This window comes from Myotis brandtii, unplaced genomic scaffold (genome assembly GCF_000412655.1).
Source record: "Myotis brandtii unplaced genomic scaffold, ASM41265v1 scaffold494, whole genome shotgun sequence".
Classification (NCBI taxonomy): domain Eukaryota; kingdom Metazoa; phylum Chordata; class Mammalia; order Chiroptera; family Vespertilionidae; genus Myotis; species Myotis brandtii.
In genome coordinates, this window is record NW_005368860.1 from 2,324,891 (window position 1) to 2,338,752 (window position 13,862).

The 13,862-nt window shown below is 43.7% G+C and overlaps 2 protein-coding genes across 7 annotated transcripts in view; one reads left to right on the top strand and one right to left on the bottom strand.

Moving 5' to 3' along the window:
• Positions 1–4,317, bottom strand: NDUFB9 (NADH dehydrogenase (ubiquinone) 1 beta subcomplex, 9, 22kDa). Its single transcript, XM_005876669.2, has 4 exons — positions 4,141–4,317; positions 3,145–3,337; positions 2,283–2,396; positions 1–232 (listed from the first exon to the last, which is right to left on the bottom strand). Exons 1-4 carry the CDS (start codon positions 4,239–4,241, stop codon positions 101–103), a joined length of 540 nt encoding a protein of 179 aa, XP_005876731.1. The 5' UTR covers positions 4,242–4,317; the 3' UTR covers positions 1–100.
• Positions 4,313–13,862, top strand: part of TATDN1 (TatD DNase domain containing 1) — a 27,064-nt gene continuing 17,514 nt past the window's right edge. For 3 of the 6 annotated variants that reach the window (XM_005876675.2, XM_014548067.1, XM_014548068.1), the window contains exons 1-3: positions 4,313–4,398; positions 11,455–11,520; positions 13,330–13,379. In XM_005876675.2, coding sequence (XP_005876737.1) covers positions 4,377–4,398; positions 11,455–11,520; positions 13,330–13,379 — 138 coding nt within the window. In that variant the 5' untranslated portion in view covers positions 4,313–4,376. The other 3 variants (XM_005876676.2, XM_005876674.2, XM_014548069.1) reach the window with 3 other exon arrangements.

The window sequence follows — 13,862 nt, forward strand, 5'->3', positions numbered from 1 at the left end:
TCAGTCATACCTTTTATTTTTATTAGGGCAAGTGTGTATATTTTCTGTAACTTATTTCACTTGCAAGCAGGACTGGTGGTGTGTCTTCCTCTCTCTGTCTCTATGCGGGCCGCTCCCGGGGCCTGGTCACAATATGCCACCACAGTGGGGGCAAATCACCTTCCTTTCGGGCAGGGGGCAAAGCTTCAGTGATGGGACCACCAACTGGGGTTTCCGCCTGCAGCTGCTTAACCTGGAAGGGGTCAAGGAGGGACCAGTTAGAAAAGGAGCTGAACGGACGGTCCCGGCTGTACAGTTAGTGTCACCTTTGTTCCTGCTGTCACATCACATGCTAGCTGATCCTCACTACTGAAGTGTTGTTTGTTCATACCTGCATTATTTGATCCCACACTTGAACTCAGAAAAGATGTCCTCAAAGCTTTTCCCGTTCTTAAAACAGCAAAGTTGAGAAAAACTCTCCCGCCCACCTCATTCATTAACCCAAACCATGACAACTACTACTCCAATTCCCCTGGTTATGGTCTCCCCACCTACACTCTCCCCCAACAAAAATGGATTTTTGTGTCTCAGCTAAGTCTTCTCCAAAAGCACTAGTAAGAAATCTCAAAAAAAGAAATCTCAATTCATGTATATTAGGGATGTTAACTTTAAAGCCCCTCTCCTCCAACAGCAACCAGGACAAGAAGCAACACACAATCACATGAAAAATATGCCATTATGCCTGATATTGACCAACTACCCCAGTTCAGGGATCTCCAAGACGATCACGGCCCTGACAGAGGGGGAAGCCCAGAGACCCGCTTTCCAGATCAGTGACTTTATGAAGCTCCTCCAGAAAAATCCATCCTGGAATGTGGTTAACCTGAGCCTCCAGCACATGTGCTGTTTAACAATGTGGCAGAGACAACAGCAAGAGGAGGAAGGTTTGTGCGGGGGAGAGAGGGTTACAGTGATCACCTGCAGTGTGCACCTCCTGCTCTCCCTGAATCACCGCACCTCCAGTTCCCCAATGCAGAGACAGGCCTCCGTGCATGCTCGGGGTCCCACGCCTCTTCTCGAAACTCCCTCCACCTTTCCATCCCTCATCAGCATTAACAACTTCTCCCTCCTTCCAAATTACGCACCATCATTTCTCGTCTTAGAAAATAATCCCTTGGTCTCGTTACTATTCTCAGCAGAACTTCTCAAGAATCCTCTCTCCCTCCTGTCTTCTCTTCCTCACTCTGCTCACTACTGTCAGGTGACTAAACCCTCCAGAAAAGGCTCCGGTCACGCCCACTAATGCCCTTCCTGCAGCCAAACTCTGCACATTATTCCCAGTCCTCACTCTGTGAGAGGACGTGGCCTGGCCATTCCTGAAACACTTCCTCCGGGACCCGCGGCACACCCTCCGGGCTGTCCCTCCCTTGCCGGGTGCTCCTCGGTCTCCTTTTCCTGACCTCGACCAGTGGAGCTCCTGCCACTTTTATTTTTCTAGTCTCCCGTCAAGACTCATCTACCTCCCTGATGTTGAAAACAACTGTTAGCTCACAAGTGTCTTTCAAGCTCCTTTGACATCCAGATTCCCACATCCAGTCACCTTCTGACATCTGCACGTAATGTCTTAGGATTCTTAAATTTAACACACTTATAACTGAGCATTAGAATGCCCCGACACCCCACCTTTCCTATCTCAATAAACACCACCAGCAAACTCCAGATGTTAAAGCTTATAACCTGGAAACCATTCTTGATCCTCACTGTCCCTCACTCCCCCACATCCAATCTATCTCTATATCCCTCCAACTATCTCCTGAATCTACTTCCCTCCATATTCATTGCATGCACCTTAGTGCTGGCTGCCATAATCTTTTGAATAAACTGCAATAACCTCAAAGTGGTCTCTCCACTCGTCACCTTACCCTCTCCAATATATCTTTCACACTACAGCAAGATTAAGCTTTGAAAAATGTGAAGCAGACACGAAAAGGGTCCAAGGCACTGCTGGGGAGTAAGGTTCAGGGATAACAGGGCATAGCAGGAAGGAAAGGCAAAGGACTGAGGAGGAGGAGAAGGGGAAAAGCACAATTAGAGACCAGAAAACCCAGAAGGAAACTCAGTGTAACCAATTTGGAAGATGGGTGTAAGCGTCCCATGTAACTGAGAAATGTATATCTAAGAAGCAAGGGGCCAGAGTAACTCATAACTGGACTCCAGACCTCGTCAGTGGGACAAAACCTGAGCTCCTTCCAGGTGCTGACCCCGTGGGCTAAGCCACCCCGTAAAACGCAGGTAAGACTCACCTCTCGCTCCCAGCTCTCCCTCCGCAGTTTCTTCCATTGCTCTCTCTTGGCAAAGTAATCAGGATACATTGCCTTCTCAGAAGGATGCCAGTCATCTAAGCACCACTCAGGAACCTGTCAGGAGAGGAAATCATGGCGTCAGTACACAAGATACATTTACATTTACATGCCGCTGACAGGTCCTGCACAACAGACAAACTCCAGGTGCATTTTTATTCCACTGCAAGTGTCAGACGGTTTGACACCAAGCAAGCAATGAGCAGCAGAAGATAAGCAGGGAGAATGCCTTTGAGTAAAACAGCCTGGGGTTGAAAAACAGCATGGCCCGTTCAGAAAGAACTGGCATCACCCCTTCCCTACCTGTGCCTCCTAAACATCCAGTGGGTTTATGTTCTTTGGAAGTATTATCTAGAATTTCTCAGAAATTCTAAACACCAATCCAGACTGGTTCACCTTAAGGTCCAAAAATGGGTTATTTACCAAGTAATTTAGCATTCTGCTATGCCAAAAGGATACCACAAGCTGAATTTGGAAAGAAAAGTATTTTTTTAAAAAAATATATTTTATTGATTTTTTACAGAGAAGAAGGGAGAGGGATAGAGAGTTAAAAACATCGATGAGAGAGAAACATCGATCAGCTGCCTCCTGCACACCCCCTCCTGGGGATGTGCCTGCAACCAAGGTACATGCCCTTGACCGGAATCGAACCTGGGACCCTTCAGCCCGCAGGCTGACACTCTATCCACTGAGCCTAACCGGTTAGGGCAAGAAAAGTCTTAATGTCACCTGGAAGGAAATCTAGCTGCCCCGACAAGGGTAACTCTGGAACGGGAGGAGCCAGCCGCAGGCTGGCCGCACCCACCTTGTAACACTCGTATCTCTCGTAGGAGGTGCCCCCAGGAGAGTCGGGGAAGATGTATGGCTGAGGATGCTGGTTGTGCCAGAACTCTTCCTCCGCCTCCCTCAGCAGCCGGGTGGCCTTCACCATGTCCTTTTCATTCTTATGTTCGTCAAACCGAGCTCTCATCAAACAAGCGAAGTACCGGTATTTGTCCCTTAAACCAAAAGGATGTGGGAGGATTAGAAATGTTATCTCCTCGCCCAGACCTTTTCCAGTGTTTTGAGGTTTTCCCCAGAAGTTCTCCTCCTGGGTTGAGGTTTCCGGATTCTGATAAGGGAGTGGAGGCACATTTGGGTTGTCACCTCACCTTGTACTGCACCTGGGCCACGAAAATAATCTATGTCTCAAGACTATGCTCGAAGGCTAGTCTCGGAGGGAGGTGGGGGCAGTAAAGGGCTGGAGGAAGCTACAAGGAGGAAGCTCACGGGAAGCTGGGAGGATGAGATGCTTGGACTGGGGCACCTGAGCTGTAATCCTGGCCGGGCCACTTACCAGCTATAATACCTTGAGCAAGTTACTCTCTCTGTCTCTAGTTCCTCACCTGCAAAATAAGGCTAAATAGTCCCTAACTCTCAGCGTTGCTGTGAAGACCTAAGAAAGTAATGCACATAACAGTATGAAGAATGCACATATTAACATCAGGAAATAGGCCGTACAGACGGCTATTGTTCAGCGAGCGCTGGAAGCCTAACTGCAGCTTTAGGCACCGGGCAGCCTGTGACCCTCCCTGCCGAGTGCTGCGTTCTTAGCAGAAAGCCGAGGCCCGGGCCAGAGAGCAGCTCTCCCAGGTCTCGCAGCCCAGGGGCGACGATGCGGGGCCTCGAACCCGGGTCTGCGGGGCCGAGGGGACGCCTTCCCCCTCCGTCCCCTAAGTCCTTGAGACGTCGGCTCCCTGGGGACTCGCGGCCTCCGTCGGCTTCCCCGGAGTCACCCCCCGCGCGCCGGGCCCTCGCCCACCTGTGGACGCAGAAGGACTCCAGGTGGCGCAGCGCCCGCTTGTAAAGCCGCAGCACCTTCTGCTGGTGCGTCAGGTAGGCCGCCGGCGCCGAGAACGCCATGACGGCCGCTCACCTTCAGCGGCCGCGGAGGCTGCCGGGAAACGGAAGCCCGGCGGCTAGAGGGCGGGGAGGCCGGAAGGGCGGGGCGACCGCAGCCACTTCCGCTTCCGCCAAGGAGAGCCCGGCGCCGCGGTCATGAGTCGCTACAAGTTCGTGGGTAAGAAACTGATTTTCCCGGCCTTGGGCTCTTTGCCCCCGGGCGCCGCTCGCCGCGGCCACAGGCCCAGCATGAGCTCTGGCTTTTCTGAAGGTGCCAGGGCGCCTGAGGCCGATGGGCGCCGGTCCTGCCCGCTTCTCGGCGTAGGTGCTGCCTTCAAGGTGTGCTTGTTTGTGAAAGTTTTCGCGTGGCGCCGTTAGGATTTGTGTTCCTTATAACGTGTGTGTAATCAGTAAAAAGAAAAAAGGAAGCACAACTACTGAAAAACCAAAGAGGCGAGTCACTATAGTCTCCCCCTTCCCACGTGCACCTCCCGCCACTTCCCCGCTCCGTGGCTGCAGGAACCCGAGGGGTAAGAATATTTACTGCCCGGCACTTAGGAGACCCTGCGGGGCCCGGCGGGAGCGAGGATTGGGACTCCAGTGTCTTGCGGAGCTTAGTTTTCCTGTGTATAGAGGAGCTTCTTGGCTGGTTGCCTTGTGGATGTGTCTATTTCAGCGGTTCTCAACCTGTGGGTCGCTACCCCTTTGGGAGGTCGAACGACCCTTTCACAGGGGTCGCCTAAGACCATCTGAAAACATATATAATTACATATTGTTTTTGTGATTAATCACTATGCTTTAATTATGTTCAATTGGTAACAATGAAAATACATCCTGCATATCAGATATTTACATTACGATTCATAACAGTAGCAAAATTACAGTTATAAAGTAGCAACGAAAATAATTTTATGGTTGGGGGTCACCACAACATGAGGAACTGTATTAAAGGGTCGCGGCATTAGGGAGGTTGAGAACCACTGGTCTCTTTGGTATGTGGTGGTGTCTGGCTTGTTCTCTACTGTTCTGTATTTTCTGTGAGCGTGAAGTTCTATCTAAAGGCAAAGCAAGTCTAAAACAATTTTAAAATGCCCCATTTGCTGTCCCTCTCTATCCCTAGATTGTAGGTGACAGTGATAAGACATGATTCACTGAGCCTACACAGTGAGGAAATGTGGTTTTCTTGGGATTGCAAACTTTTTTTTTTTCACTCTTTGTGTTGAGGAATAAAACTCATTAATCCTGGGAGTAATTTTTAACAGTAAAGCTGGTACTGCTTTTAAAGCTAGCTAAAGAAAGAAAGAAATGGAAAAGAAACATGACTGATCAGTGTAAGGTGACATGCTACTAAACATGAGTCCCTCAATTGCCCTCCCTCCCCAAATCACAAGTAGTCCTTTTTCACTTTGCCTTTATTAAATTCTGGTCATTCTGTCTCAGTTCTATCTCTCACTTAGTTTTTCAAGATGTTTATTGTCTTTGGCTGGAGCTGGATAGAAATTGATTTTCATACAGTATTTCTTTTTTTAAAAATATATTTTATTGATTTTTTTACAGAGCGAAAGGGAGAGAGTTAGAAACATCGATCAGCTGCCTCCTGCACACCCCCCACTGGGGATGTGCCCGCAACCAAGGTACATGCCCTTGACCGGAATCGAACCTGGGACCTTTCAGTCCACAGGCCGACGCTCTATCCACTGAGCCAAACCGGTTAGGGCCATACAGTATTTCTTTACTTTTTTTTTTAGTTTATCAATACCAGACATACTTCTGATAGGAACTTTTCAATTTAAAAGATTCTGACCAAGTTAAATAGCATTTTGACTGCCCCCCCCCCCATGAGTCTGAGTATAAACAGATTGACTTAAATCTGGCTGCTTAATGATGCAGTCTTGGATTGGGAGGTTAATCACTTAGGGTGGGATGACAGTGCAGGCATCGACCTAGCGGGTATTGTGGGTTCGGTTCCAGACCACCACAGTAAAGCGAGTCAGTCACTTTCTGGTGGAGGGTCTTGCCTTCCATTTGTAAAACACACAACATCTGTGACGTGCAATAAAATGAGGTATGCCTGAATAGGTAATGTTGACCAAAATTTCCATTTGTGGTTGGCGTGTTACAGAATCTGCACTGCACTCAGTAATAATAATAATAACAGTTACGTTTTATAACTCTTTCAGTTTGTAAAATGCTTCCAGGGTCATTTTCCAGTTTGAGCCTCAGTTCATCCTGGAAAGGAGGAATTCTATGCCTCCCTTACGAGAGTGCGGAAACAGGCCCAGAGGCCTGCTAATTTACCCACAGTCGTCCTGATGCCAGAATTCCGACTCCACAGCCCATTCTGTCCGAACTGCAGTTCCTGCTTGTATTTTATTTCTTGGGACTTGCTTGGAGATTGAATACTTTTAGAGGATAATTTTGAACATTCTGTGGTTCCCTTTATATTGACTTGTTAATTATTTTTATTTATTGATTTTATTGTTTTAAATAATTTTTATTGCCCTGCTGGTGTGGCTCAGTGTGTGGGTGTCGACCTCTAATTCAATTCCCAGTCAGAACACATGCCCAGGTTGTGGGCTCGATCCCCAGTAGGGGGTGTGTGGGAGGCAGCCAGCCAGTGATTCTCTCTTCTCCCTTCCTCTCTGAAATCAATAAAAATATGTTTAATAAATAAATAAATAAATAAAAAATTTATTTTTAGAGAGCAAAGGAGAGAGGGAGAGAGGAACATCACTGTGAGAGCCAAACATTGATCAGCTGCTTCCTGCATGCCCGCAACCTGAGCATGTCCCCTGACTGGGAATCGAACTGGCAACCAACTGAGCCACACCGGCCAGGGCTTTAGTTATTGATTGATTTTAGATACAAAGAGGAAGGGGGAGAGAGAGATAGGGAAGGTATGGATTTGTTGCTCCACTTATTTATGCTTTCATTGGTTGATTCTTGTATGTGCCCTGACGTGGGATCAAACCCGCAACCTTGGTGAATTGGGAGGATGCTCTAACCAACTGAGCTACCTGGCCAGGGCGACTTGTTAATTATCTGAATCACCTGCAGGTGTTTGCTTGCTGGTGAATAAGGTGAGTAGGTGGATGGGGAGTGGGAGGCACAGAGGCCATCCAATATCAAGGAGAACTTCTTACAGGAAACAGAAGTGAATCAGAGTCCAGAAAAAGAAGGCATTTGCCTCTGTAGGGGAGGAAAAACTTCCTTCTACCCTCTTAGGTTCAGTGGCTGGCCCTAAGAATTAAACAGACATAAGACAGATTAATAGGAGAAAACATACAAATTTTATTTTTTCGTGTGTATGGGAGTCTTCAAATGGAAAATGAAGACTCAAAGAAGCTGTTAGGCCCAAAAGCTTCAGTGAGGATGTGGTGAGACAGAGGGACTGAAATTGTGGAACAGTGACCAGGAAATATAAGGGGAAGCTAATAGAAGATAAGGGTTATTTTGGGTTTGTTTATATAGATACATTATGACTTTGACTTTCAGTCTCTGGTGGTAAGAATGTCCTCTGCCTGGTATAGGAAGGGCACCTTTTAGCTGGAAAGGGGGAGATGAGAGAAACTTTCCCGCACCTGCTACTTCTCAAGTGCCTTCAGCTCAAAGAACCCAATATGCCAAGCTGCATATTTTGGGGTGGCATGTTTTGAACACATTCATCAAACTTAACTAAGGTAATGGAGCCTATTCATCAAAGTATAGAAAGCAGCTCTAATTACAGGCTGAGGAATACACCTCAGACAAACCATGTCAGAAAGAAAAAAGCTTGGGGCTATAAGTCAAGAGATTTTTTTAATATTTTTTTTATTGATTTCAGAGAGGAAGTAAGTCAAGAGATTTTTTTAATATATTTTTTTATTGATTTCAGAGAGGAAGGGAGAGGGAGAGATAGAAACATCAATGATGAGAAAGACTATCGGCTGCCTCCTGCACGCCCCCAACTGGGACCAAGCCTGAAACCCGGGCAGGTGCCCTTGACTGAAATCGAACCTGGGACCCTTCAGTCCGCAGGCTGACGCTCTATCCACTGAGCCAAACCAGCTAGGGCTCACAAGAGATTCTTGCAGAAAAGGGAAGAAACTGGTGGCTGTGCAGTATATCCCTACAGCCCAATGCTCACTTGGTTCCAAAGCTGAATGTAGATCTTTGAAGTATGCTGAGACTTAGGGCCTGAAAGACTGACTCGTATTGGGAAGAGGTGGGTTGTAGGGGGAAGTGGGATCACCTGTAATTGGCCTCAGTGTAAGCATTGAAAAAGGATTTAGCATCCATTCCTATTAGGGTTGAGACAAGGACTTGGAAATTGGAAAGGTTTCATAATTGAGCCTCCAAGCTAATCTTTAATTCACTTTTGAAATTAGTATCAGAAAGTGTACTTGCTAAATTTGCTTGATTTGGGTTTCATTTGTTTTTTCACTTTGTTTCTAGGAAAAGATTGCTTTGGACAAATTCTAATTTCTTCGCTGCACAAAGGGAAAATGGGCTAGAGATGCAGATGGGCTCACTGCTCCTAATGATCACCTGGTGGATGACTAGACGGACTCCTGTGACGGGTCATTCTAGGCAGAAAGGCCCCTCCTCTCTTCGCAGGGTTTCCTTTCCCACTCTGCCCCTTCCCTATCTTATTTCCTGTCCTTATGAAAAGAAAATAGGTGCTGATTTCTGTGATCTGGGCATTCTCAATGAATTTGTATTTTATAGTATTTGATATTTGTGTGTTAACAGCCCTTTACTGTAATAGTACCTGTTGTGAATTCATCTCCCACCCTCCACTGACATATGCTTTTGCGTATCTTTGAAGTTTTCTGCATTGTGCTTTTCTCTCGTGGAATACTCTCTCCACGTCTCTTGAATTACCCAAACTCCTTTCATCTTGCAAGGTCTGTCTTAATGTTGAAGCAGCAGAGCACAGTGAGGGTCAGCTTGGCAGAAGCAGAGTGAGAATATACTGAAGAGAAGCTGGAGCTCGGCAACAATAATGTAGGGGTCTATTGATGGGCAGCTGTCTCTCCACAAACATGGAGATTGTCCTAGTGCTAAAAGCTAAAGGGCATGTATTTTAACTAAGGATGACATTGTTATTGGCCATGCCCATCACAACCTGACTTCATGTCTTATTCTTCCCCTTGTTCTCTTGTCCTCTGCAGCCGGGTTTATCAGGAACAGCACTTGATAGTTTGGGTCGGATAATTATTTGTTGTGAGAGGCTAGCCTGTCTGCCTTGTAGGATATTTAGCAGCATCCCGGGCCTGAAGCCTAGATGCTAGTAGCACTTTCCCGGTTGTGACAGCTAGAAATGAATATAGACGTTGCTAAATGCTATGGGCTGGGGGAGAGTCAGGAGAAGAGAGGTTCTGCAGAATCGCTCTCCATTGAGGACACTGCTCTACAGGCTCAGTGAATTTCTTCCAGGCTTGTACCTACACATGTGTGTGCAGAATGCCCTTTCCATTAGTTTTAGCTTCAAGATGACCTCTTTTGTGAAGCTTTTCTCATCATACTGCCAGAGCTGTTATTGCTTCCTTTTTGTGTTCCTATGCTAACAATGTGTGTTTAAATGAAAAGCCAAGATGAGAGGCAACAAGCACTTATTTGAGTTAAAAAAGAATTGCACTTCTGGGAAACACTGATTCAGGCAGAAACCTAAATAGTTTACAATTATGGGGTGAAGGCAAGGGATAATTGTGAGAAAGGTAAGGAGACAGAAGAAAGGAATTTCTGTTGGTGTTAATGAGCTAAGGAGGGAATTTCTATAGGTGCAAGTTATTCTTTAGCTACACATGGTGGTACTAATTCTAAAGAACTATCAGGATTTCTGCTTTCCTGTTAACTTTGTAATCAGTTAATTGGAATATACCATTGTTTGGCCCAGCCCAAAAGTTATTTTGTCCAGTTGAAACATCCCAAAGTTTGAGGAGTAAGGTGTGCAAGGCAATTCCTCTGGGTGGCTGCTCTGACTCCATTTTGAAGTGGCTCCATTTATATTATTTTCACACAACCATTGTGCTGGGTTCTAGGGCAGTGATGGTGAACCTTTTGAGCTCGGCGTGGCAGCATTTTGAAAAACCCTAACTTAACTCTGGTGCCGTGTCAGATATAGAAATTTTTTGATATTTGCAACCATAGTAAAACAAAGACTTATATTTTTGATATTTATTTTATATATTTAAATGCCATTTAACAAAGAAAAAACAACCAAAAAAATGAGTTCGCGTGTCACCTCTGACACGTGTGTCATATGTTCGCCATTACTGTTCTAGGGATACAGCAGTGAATATAAACATTTCTTGCCTTCTGTTGCTACAGTGTAGTTTATTATATCACAGTTATATTTGTAGTTCCCATATAAATTTCTGGAGGGCGGGACCAAGTCTTGGGTCTTATTCATTTCTGTGTTCCCTAACCCCTTACCATACTGTTTGGCACAGAGTTGGCCTTCATAAATATTTGATGAGTAAAGGAAATAAACAATTTATTCTTCTCTCTGCATCTTTGCTTGCATTACCCTAATCCAGGTCCTCTTCATGGTAAATGGGAGCTCTTACCCGTTTCAAGCAGCTATCCTGACTCCTTGCTCCCTTCAAATCCTTCCCTCCACAAAGACTCCAGAATGACATGTCCACAATGCAAACCTTACTCCTTTGCTTAAAAGCCATCAGTGCTTCTTGCTGCATCTGACACTTTAAAGACAAGTGTCTGTAACAGCTGAGTCTGGCCTTTTCTGGTCACTCCTTCCCTACACTTTTTTCCAGCAGCTAGAATGGCCTGTCGTTCTCCCTAATCATTGTGCTATTTCACACCCTGATGCTCTGCTCCTGCTGCTTCCTCTTGTCTGCAGTTTCCCCTCTTGTACTGGGTAACTCTAACTCAGCCTTTAAGATTCAGTTCAGGGACCGCTTCTTCTGGAAGCCTTTGGGCCAGCTCCCAGACTAGGTCGGGGTTCCTCGTCTGTGTCCCACAGTACCAGTGTCTGCTTGGAACATTTCTTACTGTCTGTCGGTGGGTCTGCCTTCCCAATTCCCAGTTTCTTCACAGTAGGCATTCTCTCTCTCATCTTTGTAGCCCAGGTGTCTAGCACAGTGACACAGTGACTGGCAAGCTGCAGGCACTCAGATTTTGTTGAAGTGAATGAATGTGAGGATGAAAAGTATGAGCTTTTATTTAAAGCAAAGGTTTCACATAGAGGCTCTTCATGATTAATCATTTATTTTTCTTTTGCTTTCCGCAGATATTGGTATCAACTTGACAGATCCTGTATTCAGAGGAATTTATAGGGGGGTTCAAAAGCATCAAGGTAAATGTTTTATTGAGGTAAACAGTTTCTCTATGAAGATAAATAGTCTGCCTCAAGGAGACCTAGAAAAGCATAATCCACTCTTACAACTGAAATATTACTATGCATCTTGGATAAACTGTAAACAAAGTGAAACACCTATAAGCTACATTGATAAACTGTGATAGTGAACACTTATAATGCACCTGTTGTAACAGTTAACCAAGCCCTTATCTGTAGAAGTTTATAATTTCGAATATAGAACTATACATAACCATATGCAGAAAAGCCAAACAGTAGTTGATGTTTAGTCTTTCAGGCAATCGAACAGTAAGGGCACATAATTTAAAAATAATGTCCAGTTGAACATTAGTATGTCTGGTTTTCCTAAAACATTTCAGTGGGGTGACTACGTGGGAATGTGGTTTAGGGGGTGGTGCACTGCAGTTCTCTGTCTTGCCTCTCCCCCTTTCCAGCCCAGTCCTGCTAGATCCTACACATCTGCAGTGCAGGTGGGAAGAGTAGTACCTCAAAGATTGATGGAAAGCTTAGCCAAAAACAAAATGGCTTCTATTTATCACATCAAGTTCATTTTTAAAAGGCTTATGTCAGCTACGTGACTAAGCAGGAAATGACGGTGACAAGTTTTTTAATTTCTCCAATAAACTAGCCTGTGCATATTGCCTCAGAAAATTACTGTATTTGTCATTATGTAAGTACAAATAGGAAACTTTGGTTTTGTGGGTCTGGATGGTATGGAATTGCACATTTCACATGCTCAGTCATAAGTTAATCTCACTTGATACTAAGTGAAAGCTTTAAATATAGGAAATGCTCGATGTCACTTGAACAGAGAAAGATAAATGTTAGTTTTCCTTAACCTTACCTCAAAACTTATTTTACCTACTGCATTTAGAAGTTTAAATGTTATTTACATAGTATAGTTAGAAAACTGAATCAATTACATTCTGCTTTTTTTTTTCGCCTCCTAGCACTCAGAGTTCATGCTTTGTGACTGGGTGTATATATTTGTATATGTGTGTGTATGAAATAAGTGTTATAGTGATCAATATCAGTATTATTCTAGTTTATAATAATTAGTAAAACTGCTCTACTTATATACGTTCACTAAGTTGATAATTCTTTGTCTAAATTATATTTTGTAGCTATTCTAGAAGTAATAGTAATTGAATTCCAATCACATTTATTTTGATGCTTAAATATGAAATTAAGAAATAGGTTTTTATGACATAATTGTTTAATTTTGCTACAGGCCTCTCGGAGCTTAGTAATTACTATTGATCTCCCCCAAAAGTTTGTTACTTAACAATCAATTTTAGGAAAAAAGCAAAAAACAACTGTCAGAGAAAATAAAAAATTAACCTTCCTCAGTGGGGATAGTAATTATAGAAATACGGCATTAACTAAAATTTTAAAATAGATGCTATATTTTGGGGTGCATTGCAGGTGTACTCTAAAAAGCCATAGTAAAAATAATCTTAATGATTTCTATTTTTAAAGATCTACCAACAAGTTTGAAATTCAAAGCAAATGGTTCAAATTGTAGTCAGTGAATTCATCTTTAGTTTGAACCTCTGAATTTTGTCACTTTATACTCTTTTGGCCAACAGAATAAAAATACAAATAAATGAATAACTTCACCTAGTTTGCCTTATACAGGTTTCTTTTTCTAAGATTATCACACTCTATTCTTATACGTTAAGTACTTGTTAAATAGTATTGATTTGATTTTGATTTAGTAAATGTGACTTATAGGTAAATGGAGTTTTATTTACCAGGCCCTCTTACTTTGGGGTTCATCTTTTACAGATGACTTACAGGATGTAATACAGAGAGCTGTCCAAATTGGTGTTAAAAAGGTAACATCTAGTTTTTATTACTATTGAGATTTTTCTTAAAAACTAAATTTTGGTTAAAATACTGCTGAATAGAAGGGAAAAAGCAAGTATCACACTTGCCTTTTTTGAGTATATACTGTTAATATGTAATATTATCAAGTTAATGAAATAAAGTATGTCCACATATTCTGTTCACAGCAGTTTAAATGACACAAGCTTCATGGATAGTTAGTTCTTCCATGTGATCAGAAATAGCAAAATCTCTTTGAAATTTTTTTCAAAGTCCGTCTGAAATTCCAGGCGTCTGAAGAGGCAACCTTAAATACATTCATTTTATGGCATACTTTAGTATTTATTGAGGTAAGCAGTCATAAAAAAGACATGTATCTGTCACTAAGCCTAGTTTTTATAGTATGTAGGTATACCATTTCAAGTAACTGAGAGGACAGTTTCATTTTTTAGTAATAATTTGATTAGGAAAATGCCTGCTATTTCAGAGAGTTC